Source organism: Lacerta agilis, chromosome 1 (genome assembly GCF_009819535.1).
Source record: "Lacerta agilis isolate rLacAgi1 chromosome 1, rLacAgi1.pri, whole genome shotgun sequence".
In the NCBI taxonomy this organism is placed as follows: Eukaryota; Metazoa; Chordata; class Lepidosauria; order Squamata; family Lacertidae; genus Lacerta; species Lacerta agilis.
The window spans coordinates 79623410-79646844 of record NC_046312.1 but is presented as its reverse complement, the minus strand read 5'-3'; the positions used below and the strand labels follow the sequence as shown (position 1 = coordinate 79646844).

The 23435-nt window shown below is 44.2% G+C and overlaps 1 protein-coding gene across 5 annotated transcripts in view; it reads left to right on the top strand.

Moving 5' to 3' along the window:
• Positions 1-23435, top strand: part of STX3 (syntaxin 3) — a 39776-nt gene that overhangs the window by 10588 nt on the left and 5753 nt on the right. For 2 of the 5 annotated variants that reach the window (XM_033157779.1, XM_033157797.1), the window contains exons 2-9: positions 16567-16647; positions 17199-17298; positions 17828-17902; positions 18974-19041; positions 19900-20008; positions 20203-20276; positions 20568-20702; positions 21922-22032. In XM_033157779.1, the coding sequence (XP_033013670.1) occupies positions 16567-16647; positions 17199-17298; positions 17828-17902; positions 18974-19041; positions 19900-20008; positions 20203-20276; positions 20568-20702; positions 21922-22032 (753 nt within the window). Of the gene's footprint in view, positions 1-16566; positions 16648-17198; positions 17299-17827; positions 17903-18973; positions 19042-19899; positions 20009-20202; positions 20277-20567; positions 20703-21921; positions 22033-22140; positions 22347-23435 lie in introns of those variants that run through there. The other 3 variants (XM_033157816.1, XM_033157806.1, XM_033157789.1) reach the window with 3 other exon arrangements.

Here is a 23435-nt window from a genome sequence, read left to right as displayed (position 1 = left end):
TTACAAGACCTAACAGTAAATGCTAGGCAATGCTTGTGTTCCAAAGCTGGGATACTACAGCCAGCTGCCTCACCTTGGAAGGCAAGGGCTCCGATGGTGGTTAACAAACAGGCAGGTACTTGTGGTCAAAGGTAGGGCTTTACATTGTGCACTTTGAATTGTGCTTGGTAATGGGCTGGCAGTCAGGGAAGTTGTTTCAAAACTGGCAAGATGGGCTTTCCAGGGCCACTCTTAGTTAATAGTCAAGCAGCTGTGTTCTGAGGTTTTTAGGAAGTCTTCAAAGGCAGCTCCACATATAATGTGTTGCAATTATGTACTTCTGGTAGCATGCTAAGATCTGTTAGGGCACTTGAAGAGAAACAAAAGGTTCCTGTTTCAGTGGCTGGTGAAGTCATGGCATGCTGCTAGACTTCACCAGAAGTATGTACTTCACCAGTGGTGAAAGGTAGGCATGAAGTCTCAGCATATTGTTGTGGAATGGTAATAGTAACTGTAAGCTTCCGCTTTTTAATTTGAAGTGTGTGGGGACCAGCCCTCTGCCCCCCACCCCAGGGTAAAGTACTCTCTGTATTCTCAGAGGTACTTTCCTTCAGATAACACCATTTCACATCAATTTGTTTTAAGGGATCATGTGGCGATGGGTGTGATTAAAGCAGGTAGGGTTAGCACAAACCTAGCAGTACATGCAAGACCTCTCCACAATACTACGGCAGTTCATAAATGATGCTGTGTGATGACAAGCATCATCCACATATAAACACATCAGAGGGCTGTGTAGTAAAGCACAGCTGTGAATCTGCTCTAAATAACAATCTAAACCTACACAGTGTTCATTGGTCAATCCTGCAGTGTACAGAATTTTCTGTACAGTTGCGGTGGCTGGTAGTCAGCAGAATACAGTACAGTATATGGAAAGGTTAGAATGTAACACAAGAGTCTAAGGTTAGAATGTAACATAAGAGAACAAGACTATTTTTGTCTTAAGGTATGTGTGTTGGGCCATTTTGTTTTTTACAGGGCCAGGCTGCCAATATGTACAACAAATGCTAGAGTTGTTTTGCATCCTAGTTCTGCAGGAGGAGCTGCATGATGCTTTGAGGAGATTTAAGAACCAATTGTGGCATCAGAGCCATCTCATCCATAGGGGCCGGTGGCGCGGCGCACCAGGGCGCTGGGCCCCCCAGGGGCGCCCCCGCGAGCCCGCCGGCATACCGGGCTCCCCCTCCCCAACCCGCCCCCGCGGGCAGGCGGGCACTCGCGCGCCGGTGGGCAGGTGGGCTGTAAGCCGCCCGCGCTCGCCTCCCGGAGCCCCAGCTGGAGCGCTGGAGCAGCGCAGGGCTTTGCGCGCCCTTCCAGCACTCCAGCTGGGGCTCTGGGAGGCGAGGGCGGCTGGCTTGCAGCCCGCCCGCCCGCCGGTGCGCGAGCGCCCGCCGGCCCCTCATCCTCCGCCCGCCGGCGCACGAGCGCCCGCTCCGACGCCACGCCCCTCATCCCCCACTCGCCCACCCCCCCTCCTGAGGGGCGGCCAGCGCGGGAGGGAGGCGGGCGGAGAGGCGGCAGGCCGGGGGCGCCGAGGGATAGCTGCGCCAGGGCGACCGATCCCTCTAAGACGGCCCTGTGTGGCATGGTATCTGTGTAAGGAAATCTGACTCTTAGTTGACACACTTACCTAAAATTTATTTTCCTGAACATGACGGAGCAATTTCTTTACAAGTCAAGTGTAAGTGTGTATATCACACAATGCATATATGAACAAGGAAAATAGAGGTGGTGGCCTATTCCTATTATTTTTATAGTGGTTTTGTATGCAAAGTGAATTATAATTATCTCTACATAACAACTCTTTGAGATAGTCGTTTGCTCTAGACCAGGGGTCAGCAACCTTTTTCAGCCGTGGGCCGGTCCACCATCCCTCAGGCCATGTATTTTTTTTTTGGGGGGGGGGGGGTTGAACGAATTCCTATGCCCCACAAATAACCCAGAGATGCATTTTAAATAAAAGGACACATTCTACTCATGTAAAAACACGCTGATTCCTGGACCATCCGTGGGGCGGATTGAGAAGGCGATTGGACTGCATCTGGCCCACAGGCCTTAGGTTGCCTACCCCTGCTCTAGACCACCAGTCTTCAGTGACTTGAGCAGGACTTTGAAGTTTGGACACCCACTGTCAAGTTGTGTGCTCAAATGACAAAAAATGCAGATGACTAGTGTTGGTAAGGCAGCTGTTTCTGCTATCAGTTCTGAAATCAAAATTCTGGCTGATATGTGATTATTTGCTTGGCTTACAAATCCCTACCAGATGACCAACATGCATCCTGTTCTCAGCGGTTTCCTGAGTAGAAACTTCAAATTTAGTTCTTTGTAAAAAAAGGGGGGCTGGCTCTCTGAGCATGTGATGGTCAGAGTTGGAATGAAACTTATTGCTCTGTGAACTGGATGATGAAATCGGCAGCCAGCCTTCTTCTGCTCTTCTCCCCTGCAAGGAGAGGAGGAAGGAGGGCAGCTGCGTCAGCAATTGTGCTTAGCTGAGTGTAGTGAGAGTAAAGTTCAGCAGAATTGTTTGTGAGGACAGAATGCAGCTGTGAAAAATGTGCCCAGAGCCTACATGCCTTGACCTTGGATCCTTTGAGGAGTAGAAGTAGCCAGTGCCATGGGAGTCATACCTCACGAGAACATCAGGTGATTAGTTGTTCCAGTTTTCTAGTCGTTTGCCACTGGTCATGTATTATCTTTCCACCTAACTTCCTGCTGGCATTGGATATTAGCAAAAGCAGTTATTGCTCTGGGCCTGTTTGGATATTATCCCTTTGAGGTATAAACCTCCTAGAAGATGCGGTTATAACAGGTGTCTCCATTGCTTTTCAGACAGGAAAAAGGCCTTTCCCTGGTCTCAAGTCAGCTTTCTGCTCTCCTGTCTTAGGCCTCATACACACTTCTGCTTGTTCTGCTCCTAGAAAGAACAGGTCTGAGTGGTTTTGCCTTTGCCCTGCCACTTTCCCCCAGATATCCTACTCTTTAGAGCTAAATTGCAGCAAACGTCAATCTGGAGAAACCCAATAGACGTTTTTATCTGATTCAGCCATTTTCCCAGGGGAAAGCAGTGAAGCAAGTGAGATGAGCCCTGAGAAGCTATATCTCCTTGAAAAATAAGGATGCAAATCATATGATATGCTAGTTGTACCGTGTTTGGTCCTTCCTGAAAGTGTAGCATAGGACCTCAGCATAGAGGAGTGGTTTGGGTTAACCACTTGAATCATAGAATTGTAGAATTGGAAGCGAACCATGCAGCACATAGCTAATTGGGCCACCATACACAGTTACCTGGGGGTAAGGTAAAGGGACCCCTGACCGTTAGGTCCAGTCGCAGACGACTCTGGGGTTGCGGCGCTCCTCTCGCTTTACTGGCCAAGGGAGCTGGCATACAGCTTCCGGGTCATGTGGCCAGCATGACTAAGCTGCTTCTGGCGAAACCAGAGCAGCACACAGAAGCGCCGTTTACCTTCCCGCCGGAGCGGTACCTATTTATCTACTTGCACTTTGACGTGCTTTCGAACTGCTAGGTTGGCAGGAGCTGGGACCGAGCAACGGGAGCTCACCCCATCATGGGGATTTGAACCACCAACCTTCTGATCGGCAAGCCCTAGACTCTGTGGTTTAGACCACAGTGCCACCTGTGTCCCTTATACCTTATTACCTGGGGGTAAGCACCATTAAACTTCAGGCCTGTAATGGATAGCCTTAATACCCTCTCTCATCTGCAAGGGATATGTACGTTGCATCAAGGCTTCATATTTCCAGGATGAAGCTCCTCTGCACAATACATTAATGTGATACTTCCTATCACACTTATAGCATATAATGGAGCACTTCTGTGTAAGCCTGAAAATTGCTCTCCCTTGGTGGACATGACTGCTTTTGACAGAATGACCTCAGTTCTTAATAGTATGGTGGAACAACTGATGTGGTGCAGCTATTTCTGCTGAGACTCGACACGAGACACAGGAAAGGAATCCCAGCAGCACATCAGTGTGCAATTTTTGAATTGTGCACTTTTATTTTAATTCCATGCCGTTTAGCTTAGTTTTTATTTGAAAGACTTTTAACCCACCTTTCAAGGTGCAGTGGCCTCATGAGGTGGTGTGCAAGACTCTAAAACACCTTAAAATAGAGTAGCTACAATTTCAACATTTAAACCACAAACTAAGATGAGAGAGAGCGAGAGAGAGCACACACACTGTCAGGATTTGCCTCCTCATACAGTTAAATCCAACATAGAAAATAATTAAAATGCATTTATAGTTCTTCTTTTTTAAGCAACAAAGCCCTATGTACCATATTTCTCCAGGGAGGGAGTTCCAAAGCTGTGCAGCCACCACTGAGAGAGCCTCATTATCACTAATAACTAGAAGCCTAGCAGCTCTCTCTGGCATGGGGTTGTTATATTAAACAAAATCATTACGGCTTTATGGCAAGTGTGGCTAACCTGTGGCTTTCCAGAGGTTGCTAAACTCCAGTGCCCATAATCCCTAACCATTGGCCATATTGTCTGAGGCTGGTGCGAGCTGGAGTCCAGCAACATCTGGAGGGCCTCAGATGTTTGCTGGGATAGCAGTGGATTGGAGGAAGAATTGGCCTATTGTGAAAATTGGAGTTTAATGTTTACATTAGCTGCATCAGGTTGTGAAGAGGCAGGTAAAATGGGTTAAATGAATTTTAGGAAGTTGGGACCGACATATAGCTAGCTGTGTGTAAGGTATCTGCCAAGGCAACATGGCTTAGCTTGAAGCTTTTGAGAACTACTCCCATAGCGGAGTACCCAGTCAGAATACTGCCGAAAGGCTTCTCCGGCAGATTGTGTGGCATCTCCTTTCCACTTTAAAGGAGATCGTTTTTAGGCAGCACTGTATTATTTCTCCCTGTCTGCTGTAAGTTCTGCTGCTCAAGCAGAAGAATGTGTTGAGTTCAAGCTCCACACTGCAATGGAGTTGGGTATTCCTTAGAGGTTCTGTGACAAGGGAGAAGACCAAGCAGAGGAAGATGATGTCGCATGAGAATGTTGCGTGTCAGGAGGCAGAGATAAAAAGAGCAGATGTCTCTGGAGCACGTCTACCTCTAATTTCCATAACTCTGTAAATAGAGTGGAGAATACTGTTAAAGGCTGGGGAAAGGAATATTGTGCGGGTTCAATGAATGATTCCCACCAGTTGCGCAACGGGGCTTCCCATCCCCCATCTCCTCCTCCTGCACATACCCCAAAATTGACTTTAGGGGAGTTGGGAGAAGCCCTGGTACAGCTTACAGGGGGAGGAGAGGTGGAATCATTCCATCTGGCAAGCAGAAATGCTTGCTTTGCTTGAGGGGGGGGGGGAATCACCTTAACACGATCTTGAATTCCTCCCACTGAGTAGTACAGAATTCAAACTGAGCTGTGACTAGAGTTCCAGGGCCTTTTTATTTTTTATTTTTTGCTTTGGCTTTTTGCATATTTATGACCCTTAAGGAGCCCATCACCACATCGTTCACTGAGTCCTGTGAAGCAGTACATCCCCAAATGAATCCAAGCCAAGTCAGCATGCTTAAGTAAAAAGCATGGACTCAAACTCACCCATTGCCATTTTCAGGAATTCCTCATTTTCACCATTGGTGGCAAATGTGGTCTGTTCATATCTTTAAATTGCCTGTGGACATGTGAGTGCCTGACAGGACATTCTGGGAGGTGTTTTCTGCTTCTTGGAATGTTTTGTTGTTCAGTCGTTCAGTCGTGTCCGACTCTTCATGACCCCATGGACAAGAGCACGCCAGGCACGCCTATCCTTCACTGCCTCTCGCAGTTTGGCCAAACTCATGTTAGTAGCTTCGAGAACACTGTCCAACCATAATTCTGCAAGTAGCGTTGTAATTCTTTTCCTACACCCCTAACTTTCTCTGTGTTCAGTCCATTGTGTTGCTAGTGGAAATGGTTATGTTCCTGAGGCAGCTCCCTCTGAGTCCATCCTAATTACTGGCAACATATACTAAAAGCACTGTTTTCTGACATCTCCTTTCAGTCATTTTCCTTCTTCCATTCTGTTGACTCTTCCAGATCCAAATGTATTTTATTTGCCCATTATCCCAAAGTGTGCTGACAAAATTCTTCACTTCAGATGCTAAAATATGAGATACAGCAGCCACAACCCTAAGTATGCTTACTGAAATGGGGCTGGGGGAAATGTGGAGAGAGGTATTGTTTAAGTATTTAGAAGTTCCTGTCTAGACTAGGTCTATGCGGTTCCCCCCACAAAGGCAGAAACATTACTTCACCTGCAAATGGAGGTTAAGGTTTAAACAAGGAACTTTCAGGAACTCCATCTTGTGAGTTGCCTTGCTAGATACTTTACAGAGCAAACGGGGGGGGGGGGGCGCTGCTCGCTTCCCCCTTGCTGTTTGCGCTTGGTGTGACCCAAACATGCAATTTAATCTAAGCAGCAAGTATTGCTGCTGAGGCTGTGCATCAATAAAAGTAAACTCTGTAATTTCCCTCAGAGGACTGCTTAATAAATAGTTAGAGAAATGATTTATAAGAACCATGAAGGGCTTGCCACTGCTTTTCTTCATTAGCCCATTTTTAAAAAGTCCAATAACCTAGTATATGTCTCGGATGCCAACGTAAGGAGTGGAATAGCCCTATGAATGCATCCTTTTCAAAAGCCTTATTGCCTTCAGTTCATATTTTGCCATCCAGTCTGTTGAAGTTCCTTGTTCAAGCATTGTGCATGAATCCTAAATATGTCTGCTGCTGAATTCTCCTTTGACTCCCATGTGTTCCTAGCCAGTGGCAGGGCTGTGTAGTCTGTGCCATGGAGACTAACTTATATAACTGAAATATGCAGTTTTGATATAGATAGGCTTCTCTAAAAATCGGGTGCTAATGACTTACAATTTCTCAGACTCTTCTTTTTCCTTCCCTACATTTAGCTCAGGGGTGGGGGACTTTCTGGCCTTGTGGGCTAGATCTTTCTCTCTACCCATTGGTCAACTTCAACAGGTGGGCACGACCACCCACCTGTCAATCATCTGATGTCCCAATGATGTGGGTTATCCTGTCCACCTGTCAAAGGTGGCCTGCTGGGGTGGCAGGAGTTATCAACCAAGCAGGTTTGAACTCCTTGTTTCAGCTGATGCGCAGGGAATCCTACCTGCTCCACACCTGGCATCACTTACCGGTATGCTGTCAGGCATGGGGCAGGTGGGCATGGTTTGGGGAAAACAGCCTCACAGGTCAGATTTAGCCCACAAGCTGGAGGTTCATCAACACTGATTTAGCTGATGCCAAGGAAGTGAAACCCTCTTTTTGCCCTGAAATTAGTTGATGTCTTGGTTTGGGCAGTTTCTTTTAGAAAAGTGGTATGAACATTTTTAAATAAAATAAAATAGATAATGCATATTGCAATGCTTGTCTTTGCAGAATTCTTCTAAGATCAAACTGTCCAAATAATGTGGTGTGTGTGTGTGTGTGTGTGTGTGTGTGTGTGTGTGTGTTTGTTTGTGCTGGAACTGTTGTGGCTGTTGGGGAGGTTTGAAAGAAAGCAAGTGAAGAATAAGAAATAAGGGATTGGTGAGCTATTAAGATATGGGATAAAAATGAGATGAAAATTCATTTTTGTAAATTCTAATAATTCAGTAGACTGTCTTGTTTAGGACAACTCATTGTTCTGTTTTGCTAATTATCCTGTGGAGTTGTGATACACTTGGGTGTAGTTGCACTTTGTTCTTTTAAAGGCTTATTGTTCCCCAAACCATAGCATTATTTGATCTGATCAGTTTGATCAAGTGATTGCTGGATATTGTAGTTACTGTTGCAGTTTGCTCACTCTTTGTGGACCATGGTAGATTATGATCACTGTGTGGAAGCCTGCCCAAAAGTATTCTGGGTTTAAAAAAATCTTGCCTTGTGCTGTCATAACACTGAATGAACGAGGAAGGTAGCGGATAAGTACTGTATTGCTAGGTTTGTTCATGCTTTGTGACATTAAAGGCATCTGTCCATTCATGATGGTGCTTTTTAGGGCTCCTGAACACGAAAGTATTTAGCAGTGCTTTCCCTTCAACCTGCTGATTCAGTACAACAACATTGAAGTATAGTTTAACCTGAATTCAGTATCCACAATACAGTAGTTTGCTCTGAGATAGGCCTTCACTGTCTTCCTTTATTAATTTTGTTGTGAACTTACAGACTACTGTTTTTAGGGAATCATTGATCCTAGCCTGAAGAAGCATGTGTTTATTCCAAGTGAGCTCTGCTGAATTAATTGGCAATTACTTCCTGGAAAGTAAATTTAAGATGGCAACCTTAAGCAAAGTGAAATATCAAAGTAGTATGAAAATGGATCAGTTCTCCTCACTATACAAATAGGTTTGAATAAGGGAACTTAATGTGCTTGTGTTCGCTTCCTTATTGTTAACATTGCCTAGCACAAGGATAGCCAACATGGTGCCCTTGTGGAATACAAAACCCATCAGCCGCAGCCAGTATGGCTAGTGTCAGAGATGAGATGAGTTGTAATCCCAACTACATCTTGAGGGTCACAGGCTTCCCATTTCTGAAATAAACCAGTGTCATTGTCCCCCTTATGGCTGATGAGGAACTGAGGTTCAGAGAGCATGGCTTCCACATTGTGGGTCCATGGTAGAGGTAAGATTTGAACCAGGGTCTTCCTTATTCACTGCTCACAGATTAATCCTAACTATGTCTACTCAGAAGTAAGTCATATTTAGTTAAATGGGGCTTACTCTCAGGTTAATGGGGTTGAGATTGCAGACTCAGCTTCTTAGGCACGGTGCTGTATTGGTTTTTAGTCATGTACTTTAATCCCTTGAAATTTTGAAAACCTATATTTTACTCGCGTCATCTCCGCTCTTCAGAATCACTCCATTTGTTCACTGAAAGCTAAAAGTCCCCTCCATATGTTTTAAAAGTTTGTCATGACGTTAGGTCATAAAAATGGCACTTCTTTAGAGCTAACCATTAATGAAGGTGAGGCTGAATCTGTTTTTAGAATGTGTGCGGTTTTTGTCTAACAGATGACAGTGCTTTTTATTTAAAAAGGGCCTTTTTGCAATTAACAGAAGGTGTTTGTTCAGCATGTGGTGTGTCATAAATCAAATAAGACCTTTGGTCATCAATCACTGTTTTGTATTTATTTAAGGTAATTATATCCTACACTTCATAATATTTACCCCAGGCTGGTTTACAAACACCAGCAGGATAGGCAGTTTATATGATGGAGGGTGCTGAAATTTGTAAATATTTTCCTTCAGAATGGGCCTTCCTTCTGACTATATCCTCGAACTATATCCATCAAAGGGAAAACTTTGTACGGCTGAGGAGATAAGTAGCCGAATAGTCTTTTGCAGGTTCTCTTAGAGGCCTAACCTTTGTCTCACAAACAAACCTACTACACACGCACACACACTGTACAGGAAGTGCCACCTGATGAGCTGTAGCCCAAGTATCTGTTTACAGTGCTAGGGCTGAGCCACACTGAGCAACTGCAGCCTATCCCTTCTCCAACCTGGTGACCTCCATATGTTTTGGACTACGACTTCCTTCAGCACCAGACAGAACATGCTGAAGCTGATTGTTAGTTGTCGTCCATGACTTAGGGAGCGAACCAGGCAGGGAAAGGCTACCTTAGAGCAGGGGTCAGCAACCTTTTTCAGCCGTTGACTGGTCCACCATCCCTCAGACCATGTGGTGGGCCGGACTATATTTTTTGGGGGGAAATAAAACGAGTTCCTATGCCCCACAAATAACCCAGAGATGCATTTAAAATAAAAGGACACATTTTACTCGTGTAAAAACACCAGACAGGCCCCACAAATAACCCAGAGATGCATTTTAAATAAAAGGACACATTCTACTCATGTAAAAACACACTGATTCCTGGACCATCCGCTGGCCAGATTGAGAAGGCGATTGGGCCGCATCTGGCCCATGGGCCTTAGGTTGCCTACCCCTGCCTTAGAGCAAAGGGAACTGTCTGTAATAGCAACACAGATTATATTTGTGCCCCTGTAATGTTGCTAATTTTTACACCAAACTGTACCTGCTTGCTTTCATCACTGGGAGATAAGGATGTTTGTTCTTAAAGTTAATCCAGGTCAAACAGTCCAAATTCTGCTTGGAATGATGCAGAAATTTAAAAAGTTAAACTTGAAGCATATTTTGAGCTTATGCAGTATAACTACTGTAGTTTGAAAAGTTATGATGGGTTTTATTTATATGAAGTTCCCCTTTTTTGGTATTGAAAAAATACTTTGTATGCCTTGCATACAAGCCAAAAAAAAAAGATTAATTTCTGTTCTAATGCTTATTGCCTATTGAATTTTTATTGTTGTGAGCTGCCCTCAGATCATTTGATGATGAAGGCAGGATATCAGCAATATAAATAATATTTTTTAGAAGACTCATAGTAGAACAAATTCCCTTGGTGATATCCAACTTAGGCCGCAAGCTAAACCTACTTACCTGGGAATAAGATCCACTTAATTTAATCAGACTTACTTCTGACTGAATAGACATGGTTAAGATTGTTCTGTAAGTCTTACCTGAGGTAGCCCCATTGAAGTCAATGGATTTAATTTCAGTGAGTCTGCTTTGAGTATGATAAAGCTGGATATCACCCATTTTTTTAATTTTTAACAGGGGCCCCCAGTTGCAAAGTGCCTTCCTACCAGCCTTCGTTTAATTACTGCCTCACCCCAAATGCACCCCTTCTGTGCCATCCACCCATTCCATGTTTGCTGCTCTGACTGTTCACTATCATCCCACACCCCCTCAAGATGCAATGGACTGAAGGACAGAGGGTTTTTGTAGAGCATGCTGTGAGGGTGTAATGCAATTAAACAAGGATGCTAGCCATCTGTCCTGGTTTTCATCAGGCTGAGGAATGAAATCATGTGTTCCTGTAGAGGCAGAGTTGGGGCACACTCATCTTTGGCCCTTCATGCCTAGGCAAGAAGTGCTGTTGTCTGCATGTGGGATGTTACCCTTTAATTTAGAGGGAGGTGAATTGGAAGCAAAAAATGCATGACAAGAAGGTACGGCCAGTGCTTTTTTTCTGGGAGGACGCAGGAGAATGCATACCCCTAAACATTTTGTGAATCTAAGTTTGGCCTCATTGAGGGGCAGTATTTCAATATGAGTAGGAAAATGAAAGTAGCAGTACCCCTAAAAAAAAAAGAAAAAAAAGCACTGGGTGCGATACAGAGACCTTCTGAGTGCACAGTCGAGTAAATTTGCTGCTGAAGAAGTAATGGGAACGGTGCAAGTGTAAGCCATTTCTGATTGCCTGGAAGTGACAGAGTGCATCACAGGGAAGGCTGGAATTTGGGGAACATCTGCAGGAGGGGGGAATGTGTCTCTGTGCATGCAGATCAGGCTGTCTCCGTGTGTGAGAGCAGGACGCCCCCGCCCTTCTGCAAGCAGCAATCCGTTAATACCTCTTGCGGTGTGTGTGTGTGTGTGTGTGTGTGTTCAGGACCAGATGTGAGATTAGATGCACTCCTTGTGAATGCGGATGGCTCAGTGACCTTTCCACTAACATAACCTCTGACCTCCATTTTGTGAGACTGAAGAGCACTTAACTGTAGCGGCTTTAGTTACTGAGTCAAGTAGCAGCACCTTGGAGGGACTATCTGTGCAACTTAGAGAACCAAAGTCCACTTTTTGCTGCCTGAACCACGAGACTTTTCTCTCCAAGGAAGCTGTAGAAAGGAGACGTAGCGCTTGCTTATCCTCTGGTGTGTAATATTTCCTGCTAAACTGCCCATAAATGGTCTTTCAGGGTAATACTGTAGTCTCCATTGCAAGGAAGTCTTTTTGCTGTCTCTTATTGTTTCTAAATTATTGTACATTGTGTCTTTAATAGTGTAAGCCATCTTGGAAGTGTTTTTTATTGATGGGTGGAAGCTATATAAATATAGTCAATAAACAGCAGTGATACTGGCTGTGGGAAGCCATAAGCCATGAGAGCATTTCATTTTAATTCTATTTATCTAATTGAAAGCATTTCTAAACTGCTCAATATTTTAAGATCTGTTTACAAAAATGCCATATAAAACAGAAATTTGGTAATAACGATCCAGTGAAACCTAGACAAAAATATGTATTTACAAGACATCTGAAACAACTGATGGATGATGTGTCATGTATGGTAGAGGGAAGGACATTCCAGAGGCAATGCTTTGTTTGTTTTTAGTTCACTGCCCTGCAGCATTCTGTAGGGTGTGATTCTGAGAGTAAAATTTCCTCAGATGGGCCAAGTGATCTTACAGCACATGATATAGGGGAAAGCAGTCTTTCAGGTAACCTGGTCTTTAAGTCGTTCAGGGCTTTGTATCTTAGCAACAAGACCTTGAACGTGACCTGATAGCTAATTGACAGCCAATGAAGCTGCCTCCAAACAGGTGTACTATGTGTATCTCCAGGTGTCCCACTCAACAGCCTGGGGCAGCATTATGTGGGGGAAGCCCCACATAAAGCATATTACATTTGACGAGTTGTGAGGAACTCATGATTCACGGTGGTCACAGGAAATGGCATAGTTGGTGCACCAAAATCAGTTGATAATAGTTGCTCACTGAAGTGCTTGGGCCTACAGTGACAAAGGTGGTTCTAGAGTTGTCGTCGCCCCCAAAAAACAGTGTGCCTATTTCGTCAGAGGGATTGCAACTCTGTCCAGAACTGATAAACCTCCCCACTCCTGTATCTGGGAACAAATTATTTCATCTTCCCTTGACCTTTCTCATGATGATTTTGCCTGAGTCTTTGCCTGAAATTTTATTTTATGAAGGAAGTGAATTTGGGTGGCAACTCTCATTTGATTTTTTTTTTACTGTTGAATCTTGTTTTAGCAGGATGCAGAGGGTAGCTTGAGGGGGGTGCAAGTGAAAGATGGAAAACGTCTAATTCTAGGTCACTGGCTCCAATCCAGCTTCAGATTCAGAATTGAAATTGCGTGCATCCAATAAATTACAGCTGGGAACTGTTTCCTCCCCTTCTTCACTCGCAGTGTTCTTTTCTGCAGGGCTCGGACCTTCTGTACATTTCTCCGCTCAAGCACAATGCTTTTTTCTGTTTAGAGTCAAGAAAAAATGTGTACACGATCTTATATGAAAAGCCTGTCCCTGGCTGTTTTGTCACAAATACATGCGTTTGGAAGCTATGCTATTAACTTGAAAATAAATTCATGGAGAAAGCTCATCCGCATTCTCTATCCAGCTCAGTTTGACCTGTGGAGGATATAGAAAGGAAAAACTGAGAATTGAAAGCTGGAAGAAGCATTCTTCTTTTGAATTGAGCATATTCCATTGCTCCATACCAGCCTTCCTCAAGCTGTCTTCCTTCCAGATGTTTTGTACTATATCTTCCCCACTGACCATGCTGGGAGTTGTGATCCAAAATATCTGGAGGGACAGAAGGTTGGAGAAGGCTGCTCAGTACCCTTGGACAACTTTTGGGCAAACATAGATTTTTTGCTCGTTTCTGATTTCATCTTCTCTATTGCTCCTGGCCAACTTGGGTCACACAGAATCAAAGCGGGCTTAGAGAAGTAGATGTTGGGCAGCAAGACAATGTATTTTATTGATTTCTCCCTGCTCTTCTACCCGCAGATAATTGAAGTGGCTCACAAAGTGTTAAAACAATAGTGATTAAATCTGAAATAAAAGTACAGTAGTAGATACAAATCAAACAGGAAAATGTAGTTAAAATCACGTTTAACACAAGTTTAAAACAACACTTCAGCAAGTGGAGCTGAAAGCTTAATTAAAGGCACTGTCTGCCTAAAAGCAAGTACTGTAAAAGTAAAGTCAGGACCAGGTGGACCTCCATTTGGGAGGGTGTTTCAGGGCCTTGATATCTTGCAAAAAATGCATGGTGGGTTGCAGCCACTGCTCAAGAGACTTGGGCACTGCAACATTAAGTGCTCTCCCCTGCGAGGCTCACTTGGTGCCTTCATTACATATCTTTAGGCACCAGGAAAAAACATTTCTCTGTAACCAGGACTTTGGCTGATTAACTTTCTATGTCCTTCTAAATGTGTTTATGGGGGTTATTGGCTTGTGTGGTTTTTTTTATTACATAGTTTGGGTTCTCATTTTGTATTTTTATGTTGCGAACTGCCCTGTAATCTTCGGGTGAAGGGTGGTAAGCAAATTTAATAAATAGTAATGCTAATGTTAATCAACTCAGACATTCTAGACTTTTGTTGAAGGGCAATATGGACATACCTGTAATTCATTATTGAGTCTTTGCTCTGGCTCGACCTGTCAGACCTAAATTATATGTTATGGCATGTTGTGACTGGATCCCATACTACTGCAGTACAATGCTTGAATAGCAGGGAGGGTGGGAGGTGTGTGGCTCACATGGGAAACTTCCATATTAGCTAGCCCCAAAGACTCCTGCAGAGGCATGGGGTCCAGGCAACCAACCATTTTGCATCAGTAACAACAAGAATTTGCTCATTGCTGGAGTAGATGTATGGTATACAGCTTTTTTTAGACAGCAATTTTTATTATATAGTTACATACCCAGTATTTCATTAAGGAGCTGTGTCTGACTTGTACCTTGTATTTGCTTCCAACTTTCGATCAACTCACGTTCTACAAGAAGCCTATTATTTCCTTCTCATGGCTCACATGGTCTACGGCAACAGTCCTCTCAGCCATCCAAGTCAACCATCTGTATTAATTTATTAGAATCTTAAAAGCCACAACTGACAGCTTCTAAGGTTACTGAATCTGTCACTCGATCTTCTGGTCTTTTTAAGGATTTTCATTTTCATTTTCTATTGAGATAAGATGACTGCTCTTCCTCAGTTTTGTAAATACAGTAAACCCACTGTTTAAGTAAATTAACTTGTGCACATTCAGCTTTATGTGCTTGGCAATAAAAACAAAAAATTTAAAAGGGGGTGGGCATCCAGGAAAGAAGACATTGGCAATCCCACCCACCATCGAACCCAATGTGTTTTGACTATACACAATTTTGGCTTTAGGTGCTATCCCCAGAACCTAACTCCCATGTAAGTTGCAGGTTTAGTGTGCCTCAAAAACAAAGCATGTAAATCTCTCTCCCACACCTGAAACAAAGAATGTAGTACCATAATCAAAGAAGCTTATATTTTTGGTATCTCTGAAAGTCGGTTTCTGGAAACTCTGATAACTTTGTGCTTGCCGCCCAAATTGATGGTACCCAATCTGTTCTCCTCCCTTTAGCTTTTATTCTCTGCACTCTGTTCTCTTGCCTCTCCATCTGAGACCTGTGATGCACAACCAACATCAGTGCTTTGTTCTGCCCTTGAAAGGCCTTGGCCTTGGCTGTGCAGTATGACTTCCAGTCAGTCAGCTTTACTGTATGCAGTTTGTTGACCTTAGGGCCTGGCTATCCTTTTGTCACCTTTCCACCCAAGGCAGAACGAGTCCCTAAGAGGGTGTAGTTTGTAGAGGGTGTAGTCTGTTTGGTTTTTGTTGCTCAGCAAGTAATGACGAACGATGTGCTATTTTTAAGAGCAGGCGTTGGAAGCCTGGAGTCAATATTGTAGAGGTGCATAGTTAAATAAAGGCAGACATTTCATTTCAGGAAGAGCAAAGCAGACCAAGGAGCAGTGTTGGGGGACCCAGCTTTGGGGGAGAGGCTAAAGACCCTTGGTTCCCTTTCTGCTTAATCTGCACAAAGGAAAAGTATCTCTAACTCTTCACTAGTTTGGAGAAGGCTACCAGCATTAGGTGTGGTCTGCCTCCATTTTTCATGTGTTTCAGTGGCTTACAGGGATTTATAGTCGTAGCTCGGCTCCCAGATGCCTTGGGAGTCGAACGTTCCGGCTCCTGAATGATCGGAAACCGGAAGTGAGTGTTCCGGTTTTCAAATGTTCTTTTGGAAGCTGAACATCCGGCGCGGCTTCCGTGGCTTTCGATTGGCTGCAGGAAGCTCCTGCAGCCAATCGGAAGCTGTGCCTTGGAAATCAAATATTTTGGAAGCTGAACAAACTTCTGGAATGGATTCCATTCGGCTTCCAAGGTACGTGTATTAGGGTTGCCATATGTCAAAAGGATTTTGCCCAAAGTTGTTGAGCTTTTTTGAAAAACAAAAAATAAGGAGTTTATGATCTATTTTTAAGGAAACAACACTACCAACATGAGTTGCCATACATGCAGATTTCCCTGGACATTTAAGCAATTTCCACAAGGGCACAATTTCCAACGGCCGAATCCCAGCTATGTCCCATATAGCAACCCTAATTTATATTATTGATAGTGTGTGAGGATTTTTTCTTCTTAATGTTCTATTTATTATTCTGAGGTTGCTGTTTTTTACACAATTGTATCTGGAGTAATCTTTGTAACTTAAAGACAATGCAGAATGAATCTTGCCAATTAAAAAGAGAAAAGATGCAACTCCAGCCTATAATACTAAGATGTTTCCTTTACCACCAAGCTGGACTGAGGAGATTAGACTTGGTGTAAAATATGGTTGTGTGATTCTTCTCTTTTAATTCTTGCCATCCTGTCCCTTTACAGAAACAGGACCAGGATGATGCCGATGAGGACCTGGAAATCGCTATTGACAACACAGCTTTCATGGATGAATTCTTTGCAGAGGTAAGGGGAGTCTGGGAGAGAGAAAATGTAGACCTGAAATTAAAACTAAGCCCAAGAATCATGACACATGCATAGGCTGGGTTTTCATGAGGTTTGGTTTATTTGTTTCCCTTGTGACAAGTACTCACTTTCTCAGGAATTGGGTACAGGCAGAAGCTAGAATATGCTTTGCGTGCATAATGGTGTTCTAAAAATGCCAAGTGAAGTTTTCTCCTTATCATTATTTGACTTTCCTGTCTCATATTCAACAGTGCTTAGCCGTGCAGTCTCCTCTGGAGCCTTAACAGTTTGCATTTCCTCCATGTGGAGTAGTAGTCAAGTGACATACAATTACATAGATAGGAAAGTACCATACATTGACAACATCCAAATGTGTGACGGCTGCAGCTGTTCCTAAATATGATTGTATGACCTGGGGAGGGGGGCAGTTAAAGTGAGGTACGGTATGAGCTTGGTGCTGACTCTGTGGGGATTAGGCTCTTGATTTCCCCTCCCAGTGGTGTCAGTGTAGTGGTAAGATTCCTCTTCATTTTGTTTCCATAACTTTGCAGATTGAAGAAACCCGGCAGAATATTGACAAAATTTCCGAAAATGTAGACGAGGCAAAAAAGCTGTATAGTATCATCCTTTCAGCCCCAATCCCTGAACCAAGTGAGTAAGACACAAACCCCCTTGAGAGAAATTTTTGGCAATGATTCTTACGGACTTTCCCCTACTCTGAGAACACAGAACCAAACCTGCTAAACCCTTCTTGTCTCCCTGCCTCTGGATATACTGTGCAAGAGGGTGAGAGGATAAAACTTGGAAGTAAACAGCCTGAAGAGTCTTCCTCTGCTCTCCTCTCAGGTTTCAGAAGGCTGGGGACAAAGTTCCCTCTTGTGCAAGCCCCTCCTCCAGTTTAATTTCCCACAATGCCCCAAAGCAATACTATGATGGGGGCATTGTGAGAAATTAAATGTCTACCTCCCACTGATGCCACCAGGTAAATGCTGGGAGCCAAATTGCTGGTGGGCCCTGCCAGGGCCCTGTGGCCCCAGCAGCTCTAAAGTGCCAGGTGCTGATGCCAGCATTGCCTCTTTCCCCTGCTCTCTCGTGACTTCAAAACTGGATTCTTTCCAAGAGGATGCTTGCTGCTGTTCTCATGCTGCTCAGCACTGATGTCTATTATTGTGTTCTGCAGAGACTAAGGACGACCTGGAGCAGCTCACAGCAGATATCAAGAAAATGGCTAACAGTGTCCGAAACAAACTTAAGAGTAAGTAACATGTGCCTCTGGCAGACTGGTCTTGGAAGTTCTAATTTATATTGCTCAGTTCTCATCTAGGGAACGCCTAAAGCAGGGGTGGGCAACTCATAGCCTGCAGGCTGGATATGGCCCGAATCTGGCTCCCCAGGTCACCTTCTACTCATTAGCTGTTCAGTACAGAGCGGATGAGAGGAGAAAGGGCTTTGTTATGCAAAGTGTGCAGTTGCAACTCTGACCTCTGCAAAGAGATCAAGCAGAAGAGAAAATCTCTCAGAAGAGATGTAAACTTGCATTCCTTGACAATATGCAAGAAGTCTGCAATTGCATGCAATGCAGTTTTTGGAATGCAATTGCCTTTTGAAGTTTGAGGTCTTGAATTGCTGTAAGTTAGGGCCTTCAGCCTAGCTGTGTTTTGATGTCATTTGCATTCTTTCGTGGGGATTAATGACTTTTTTTTTGCACCTTATGAACAGTTAGGACAGAGGAATGTATTGGAGGGGTTTTTAGTTTTTTTATAACCTTTGTTTTAAAAAAATATCAGTGGAGAAAATGGAATTTTAAGCAGAATGGGTGTGGGAGCCTGTGAGAGAGACACATTTTGTGTGGGTCTGGCCTTGCCTACTTTGGAGTTTGCTCCACCCGCTACTGGAAAAAGATTCCCATCTAGCATAAAGTGTAAGCAATATACTAGGGTCTCTCTCTTCTGTAACTGCAGGCTGAGCACCCTGACCCAGTCTTCTCGTTGCCACCCTCTGCATGTTCCTCTCTCGTCACCAAAGTAATTAAATTATGCAGACTCTTAAGAAAAGGACTTGTTCCTACATACTATGGCAATATGCTAGTACACACACTAACATAGAAGGAGGGAGGGAGAATGGTCAGAGGCACCAGCTTCTCCAGAGGACCAGGGGCAGGGCGACGTGATGTCGCACAACACCGTCTGAAAATGTCTCGGCCCCTAGAAGTCGGCACCTATGAGAGTGGTATAGACGTTTGCCTTGGTAAAGGGACTAAGGCTTCTTCACTGTGCAGGATAGAACCAGAGCATCTCTCCCTCAACTCCTTTCCCTTCATTCACAGGTATGGAGAGGAATATTGAACAGGATGAGGCTCGATCATCAGCTGACCTGCGGATACGGAAGTCCCAGGTAAGCAGAGCTCTGTGGCGATTTCATACTGTTGGGTGCCTTTGCCCGCTGTTAGCCAGTGGTCAGAAAAGAAGGGAGAAAAACTATTTTGAAAGCAACAAGAGGCTAAATGCTGCGGGGGGTGGGGAAAGTGGGGAATAATCTGGAACTCAAATCCTCTTGGGAGCCACATTCTCAGGCCTGCATCTGAATCCCAGATGTGTGGGAACTAGCTGTGTTTATCCAGGAGCAAGTGAGGCTACTTTTGTATTTCAGGGAGGATTTTTTAAATTAACATTATTAGCTGCTGTATTGCTTTTAAATGATGTATTTATGAGTCATGAGATATTGTTGTAAGTCATTTCAGCACTGTTTTTGTAATGAAGCAATGACTAAATTAATAATGATGAGAGTTTTTTTCACATGCTCAGAGGGACTGCTTGCTTTTCATGGTGGAACAAAACTGGTTCCAAGTTGAACCCTCTAGTTCAAATTAGGCCCTGATAGCTAGCTTTTAAAAAGTGAGAAAGAAGTTGATGGTTTCTGATCTATAGCTTGGAAGGGTAAGGAATGAACTCTGCATCTTTTGCAGTTCGTTCCGCACAAGCTGCTTAACTGTAATTTTGAAATATTTAAAATGCTTTTGCTTACGCAAATGATTTTCAGTTTCTTAAAGATAACACTTAAACACACACACATTTGAAAACTTGAGGGTATTAAGTTTCTTTTTAATGCAGACTCAAAAACTTGGGGGTTTTCCAAAAAACCAAACATCTTTCAGTTTCCAGCTTCCAAAAAATAATGCCAGCAGATAATTGGCAGATCAGACAGAGTGAATGAGCCAGGGTCCCTTGAGTCATCACTTCTTCCTTTCTCCAGCATTCAGTCCTTTCCCGAAAATTTGTCGATGTGATGACGAAGTACAACGAAGCACAGGTCGACTTCCGGGAACGGAGCAAAGGCAGGATTCAGCGACAGCTTGAGATCAGTATGTATGCTTTATGCCTTGGCCTTTACCTTTGGGTAGAGCATGATCCTGAATGCTAGAACCGGGTTCTTCTGCCCAGAAGCATTTGCACCCCTTCCTGCCCTGGCAGTGCTTGTAGCTCCCAAGGAAGTGTTTGTTCCTGTTGCAGTACCTGAAGCTCTTGTTCTCTCCCTGTTTCTTTCCCTGGGATGCAGCCGGGAAGAATACAACAGATGAGGAGCTGGAGGAAATGTTAGAGAGCGGGAATCCATCAATATTCACATCTGGGGTGAGTGTGTGTGAGAAGGTGACTACTAGGCTGCTTAAGGTTGAGAAGGGGAGAAGAATGCAAAAGAATATCTGTGGATTGTAGGAGCACCAAGTATTGTTGGTTGGAGTTGCAAGATGGTGGCTGAGTTTGGGCATGATGTGAAATGGAAGAGTATATCCAGTGAGAAGAGCTGGAATAGATTGAAGGAGAGCATATGGAAACCACGGTGCAGAACTTTTGGAAGCAATGTTCTGCAGAGCATGGTCACTATGGTACATTTGCAAATGACAAATCTTGGGCCTTTCCTAGATAATGGATTCCCAGATCTCAAAGCAAGCATTGAGTGAGATTGAGGGACGGCATAAGGACATTTTGCGGCTTGAAAGCAGCATCAAGGAGCTTCACGACATGTTTGTGGACATTGCCATGCTAGTGGAAAATCAGGTAACTGAGCTATGGGGCAGGGGGTGGAGAGAGAAATGGATCACCAAATGGAGACCTTGATAAAAAAAGCAAAGGTGGCAATGAAAAGCAGAGCGCCCAGAGCTGGTTATCTGTTTAAACATGGGAAATGAGGTTGACAACCTGTAAAGGCAGCTTCCTAAGGGGCATCAAGTTGCCGAATGAGTAAAAGGAAAAATGAACTAGATGGACCTTTGGTCTGATCCAACAGCATGCTGCTTTTGTCCATATAGTCAGACAGAGTGCAAATGTTTGTAGCATGGGAAACGAGAATATGGGGGTTGAGCAGAGAGATGGGGTTGCAGAGGGGATGCTAGAGGGAAGAGAAATAAGTTAACAGGGAGCATTTGCAAAAATACTTTCCATCCAGTTAATGTAACAGCGCTTCTGAGTTAACAAGCATGCCCCCCAGCATAATTTGCAGCCCTTGTCTAGGGGTTGACAGAGTAATGTCTGCATGTGGCTGACTGAACCTAAATAATGGTAGTAGGCTAGGGTAGCCTGATGAAGTCCATTATTAAGGTAATTTGGATACTAGAGTTGAGAGTAACTTCATTTGCTAATAGATTCCTGTCTGACTATTCTGGAGCGTGGCTTGATACCCTGTTACATTCATGGCGATAGAGCCCTGTCTCCTGGATGTCACCATCTTCCCAACTATTCCACTATGATATCCAAAAACTAGAGAAGGTGTTTCCACAACTGTGCTTATTAACACCTATCAGTTATGAGGCAGAAATAGTCTGTTTAGAGATTAGCATGGAAGCCTGAATACTACTAAGGCCCCATTTCTTGTTTTCTGCTCACAATGCAATGCGGAGGAAATGACGGTCAGGTCAAACTATGGTGAGTGTTTTGTTTTCAGAATTTAAAAAGTGTTTGGGTGGGAGGAGGAAGGGAATATGGGCAAGCTGATGGTTGATGGAAACCATATCCCTGGAAGAGTCATTCATTCAGAGGGAGGGTAACAGCTGTGAGGTGAACTCCTGGCTTGCATGAGAAGAGGGCAAGCATTCAAGAGAGGAGAGGAATTTCATGGCAGGAAATCCATGTTGCGGGGGTGGGGGGCGGAATAAGCTGAAGGTTGCATAGAATTAGGTGGGGGAAACTGAGGGTATTAGCCATGGCAGTAGGCATTTTGCAGCATGGTAACATTATTTCTCTTTGCTTTTCTATCCCCTTCCCTTAAACTTTCCCACAGGGAGAAATTGTAGATAACATAGAACTCAACCTGATGCACACCTTAGATCACGTAGAGAAAGCTCGCGAGGAGACCAAAAAGGCCCTGAAATATAAGAGTAAGGCACGCAAGGTGAGCCTCTCCCGTGGACTACCAACTCTGCTCTGCCGGCCGCCTTGCTGGCTGACACTTTCTGTTTCTGCCTCTGTTTCGCTTCCGGCTTTCCTCTTCCTCTGCAAGGGAGGCATGATTGACCGCATAGAGAACAACATGGACCAATCAGTAGGCTTTGTGGAACGGGCTGTGGCTGACACCAAGAAGGCCGTAAAGTATCAGAGCGAAGCGCGAAGGGTGAGGAAGAAGTGAATGTAGTCCACCCCTCCCTTCCCTCCTTGTAGACCAGGGGTGGGGAGCCCTTTTCATTCCAGGGGCATGCCACTCATGCAAAAGTCAGAGGTTTCTACACACACACCTCCACCTCCCACCCAGGCAAGCAAGATGAATTATTGCTGTCCAAGGACTCTTTCCACCCAGATGACAAAAGCACTCAGAAGGGCATGGAGGAGAGGGGTGTGGGCTGGGAAGCGGCATGACCTGCTGGAGAGAATCCCAAGGGTCACATAGAGGTTCCCACCCTTGTTTTTAGATTATTGTCCATACGCCCTTTGAGTTCCACTGCTGAACTCATATCCTGCAAACCAACCAGAGCACCTCTTGCCCTTCTCTTTCTCGTCTACCAAGACCCCTGTTCAGTCATATTAGATGAAGACCCATTTCCCCTCCCCCTATCCTGTCTACTTGCAGTTCCTCCACCTTCCCTGCAGCCTGTTCAAAAATTCATCCCGCTATGCAATGAACTATATGAACAGCTAGCAATGTTTTGTTAAGTATTGTTTTGCTCTCCCAGTAGTGCTTAGACTATACCCCCTCCCCCACTCCGGAATAAGGAAGGTCTCTTCTTTCACAGCTCCTAAACTCTCTCAACAGGGTCTCAAGAACTTGAGGGCTGAACTTTCTTTAGTTTGCTTGTCATCAACTCTGCAGTCTTCTGCTTTGGGCTGTCCTTCCATTCTTTTATCACTTTTCTGTGCTACATTCTGTGCATGCTTACCTGGAATAAATACTACAGAATTCTTTAGGACTTGACATCTGAATAAATGCATAGAACCGGATTCTTAAGTCTCATTTAAGGGTTTTGTGCCGAACTTTTAAAAAGAACAAGGACTTCTGTCCTTGCTTTACAAAGAGCAGAATTATTGGATGCTTGATCTTTCTTACTTTATTTTTAATGTTTGAGGCAAAATGTAAGCATGACAATCATGGTCAAATTGGGCATAATATTTGTCACATGCCTAATATTAGCCCTCGCATGCAGGGTTTGGTTTTTTTTTTTTTTTTAAGGGGGGAGCTGTGTCAAGACCATAGCACGAGTGTGTGTATTTTTATAGTATTTGCCCCCAATGCAGCTCTGATTGGAATCAAGGGCCATGCCTCCTATTTGCAATAGGAAAAAAGTCCCCCTTGGGGACAATGTG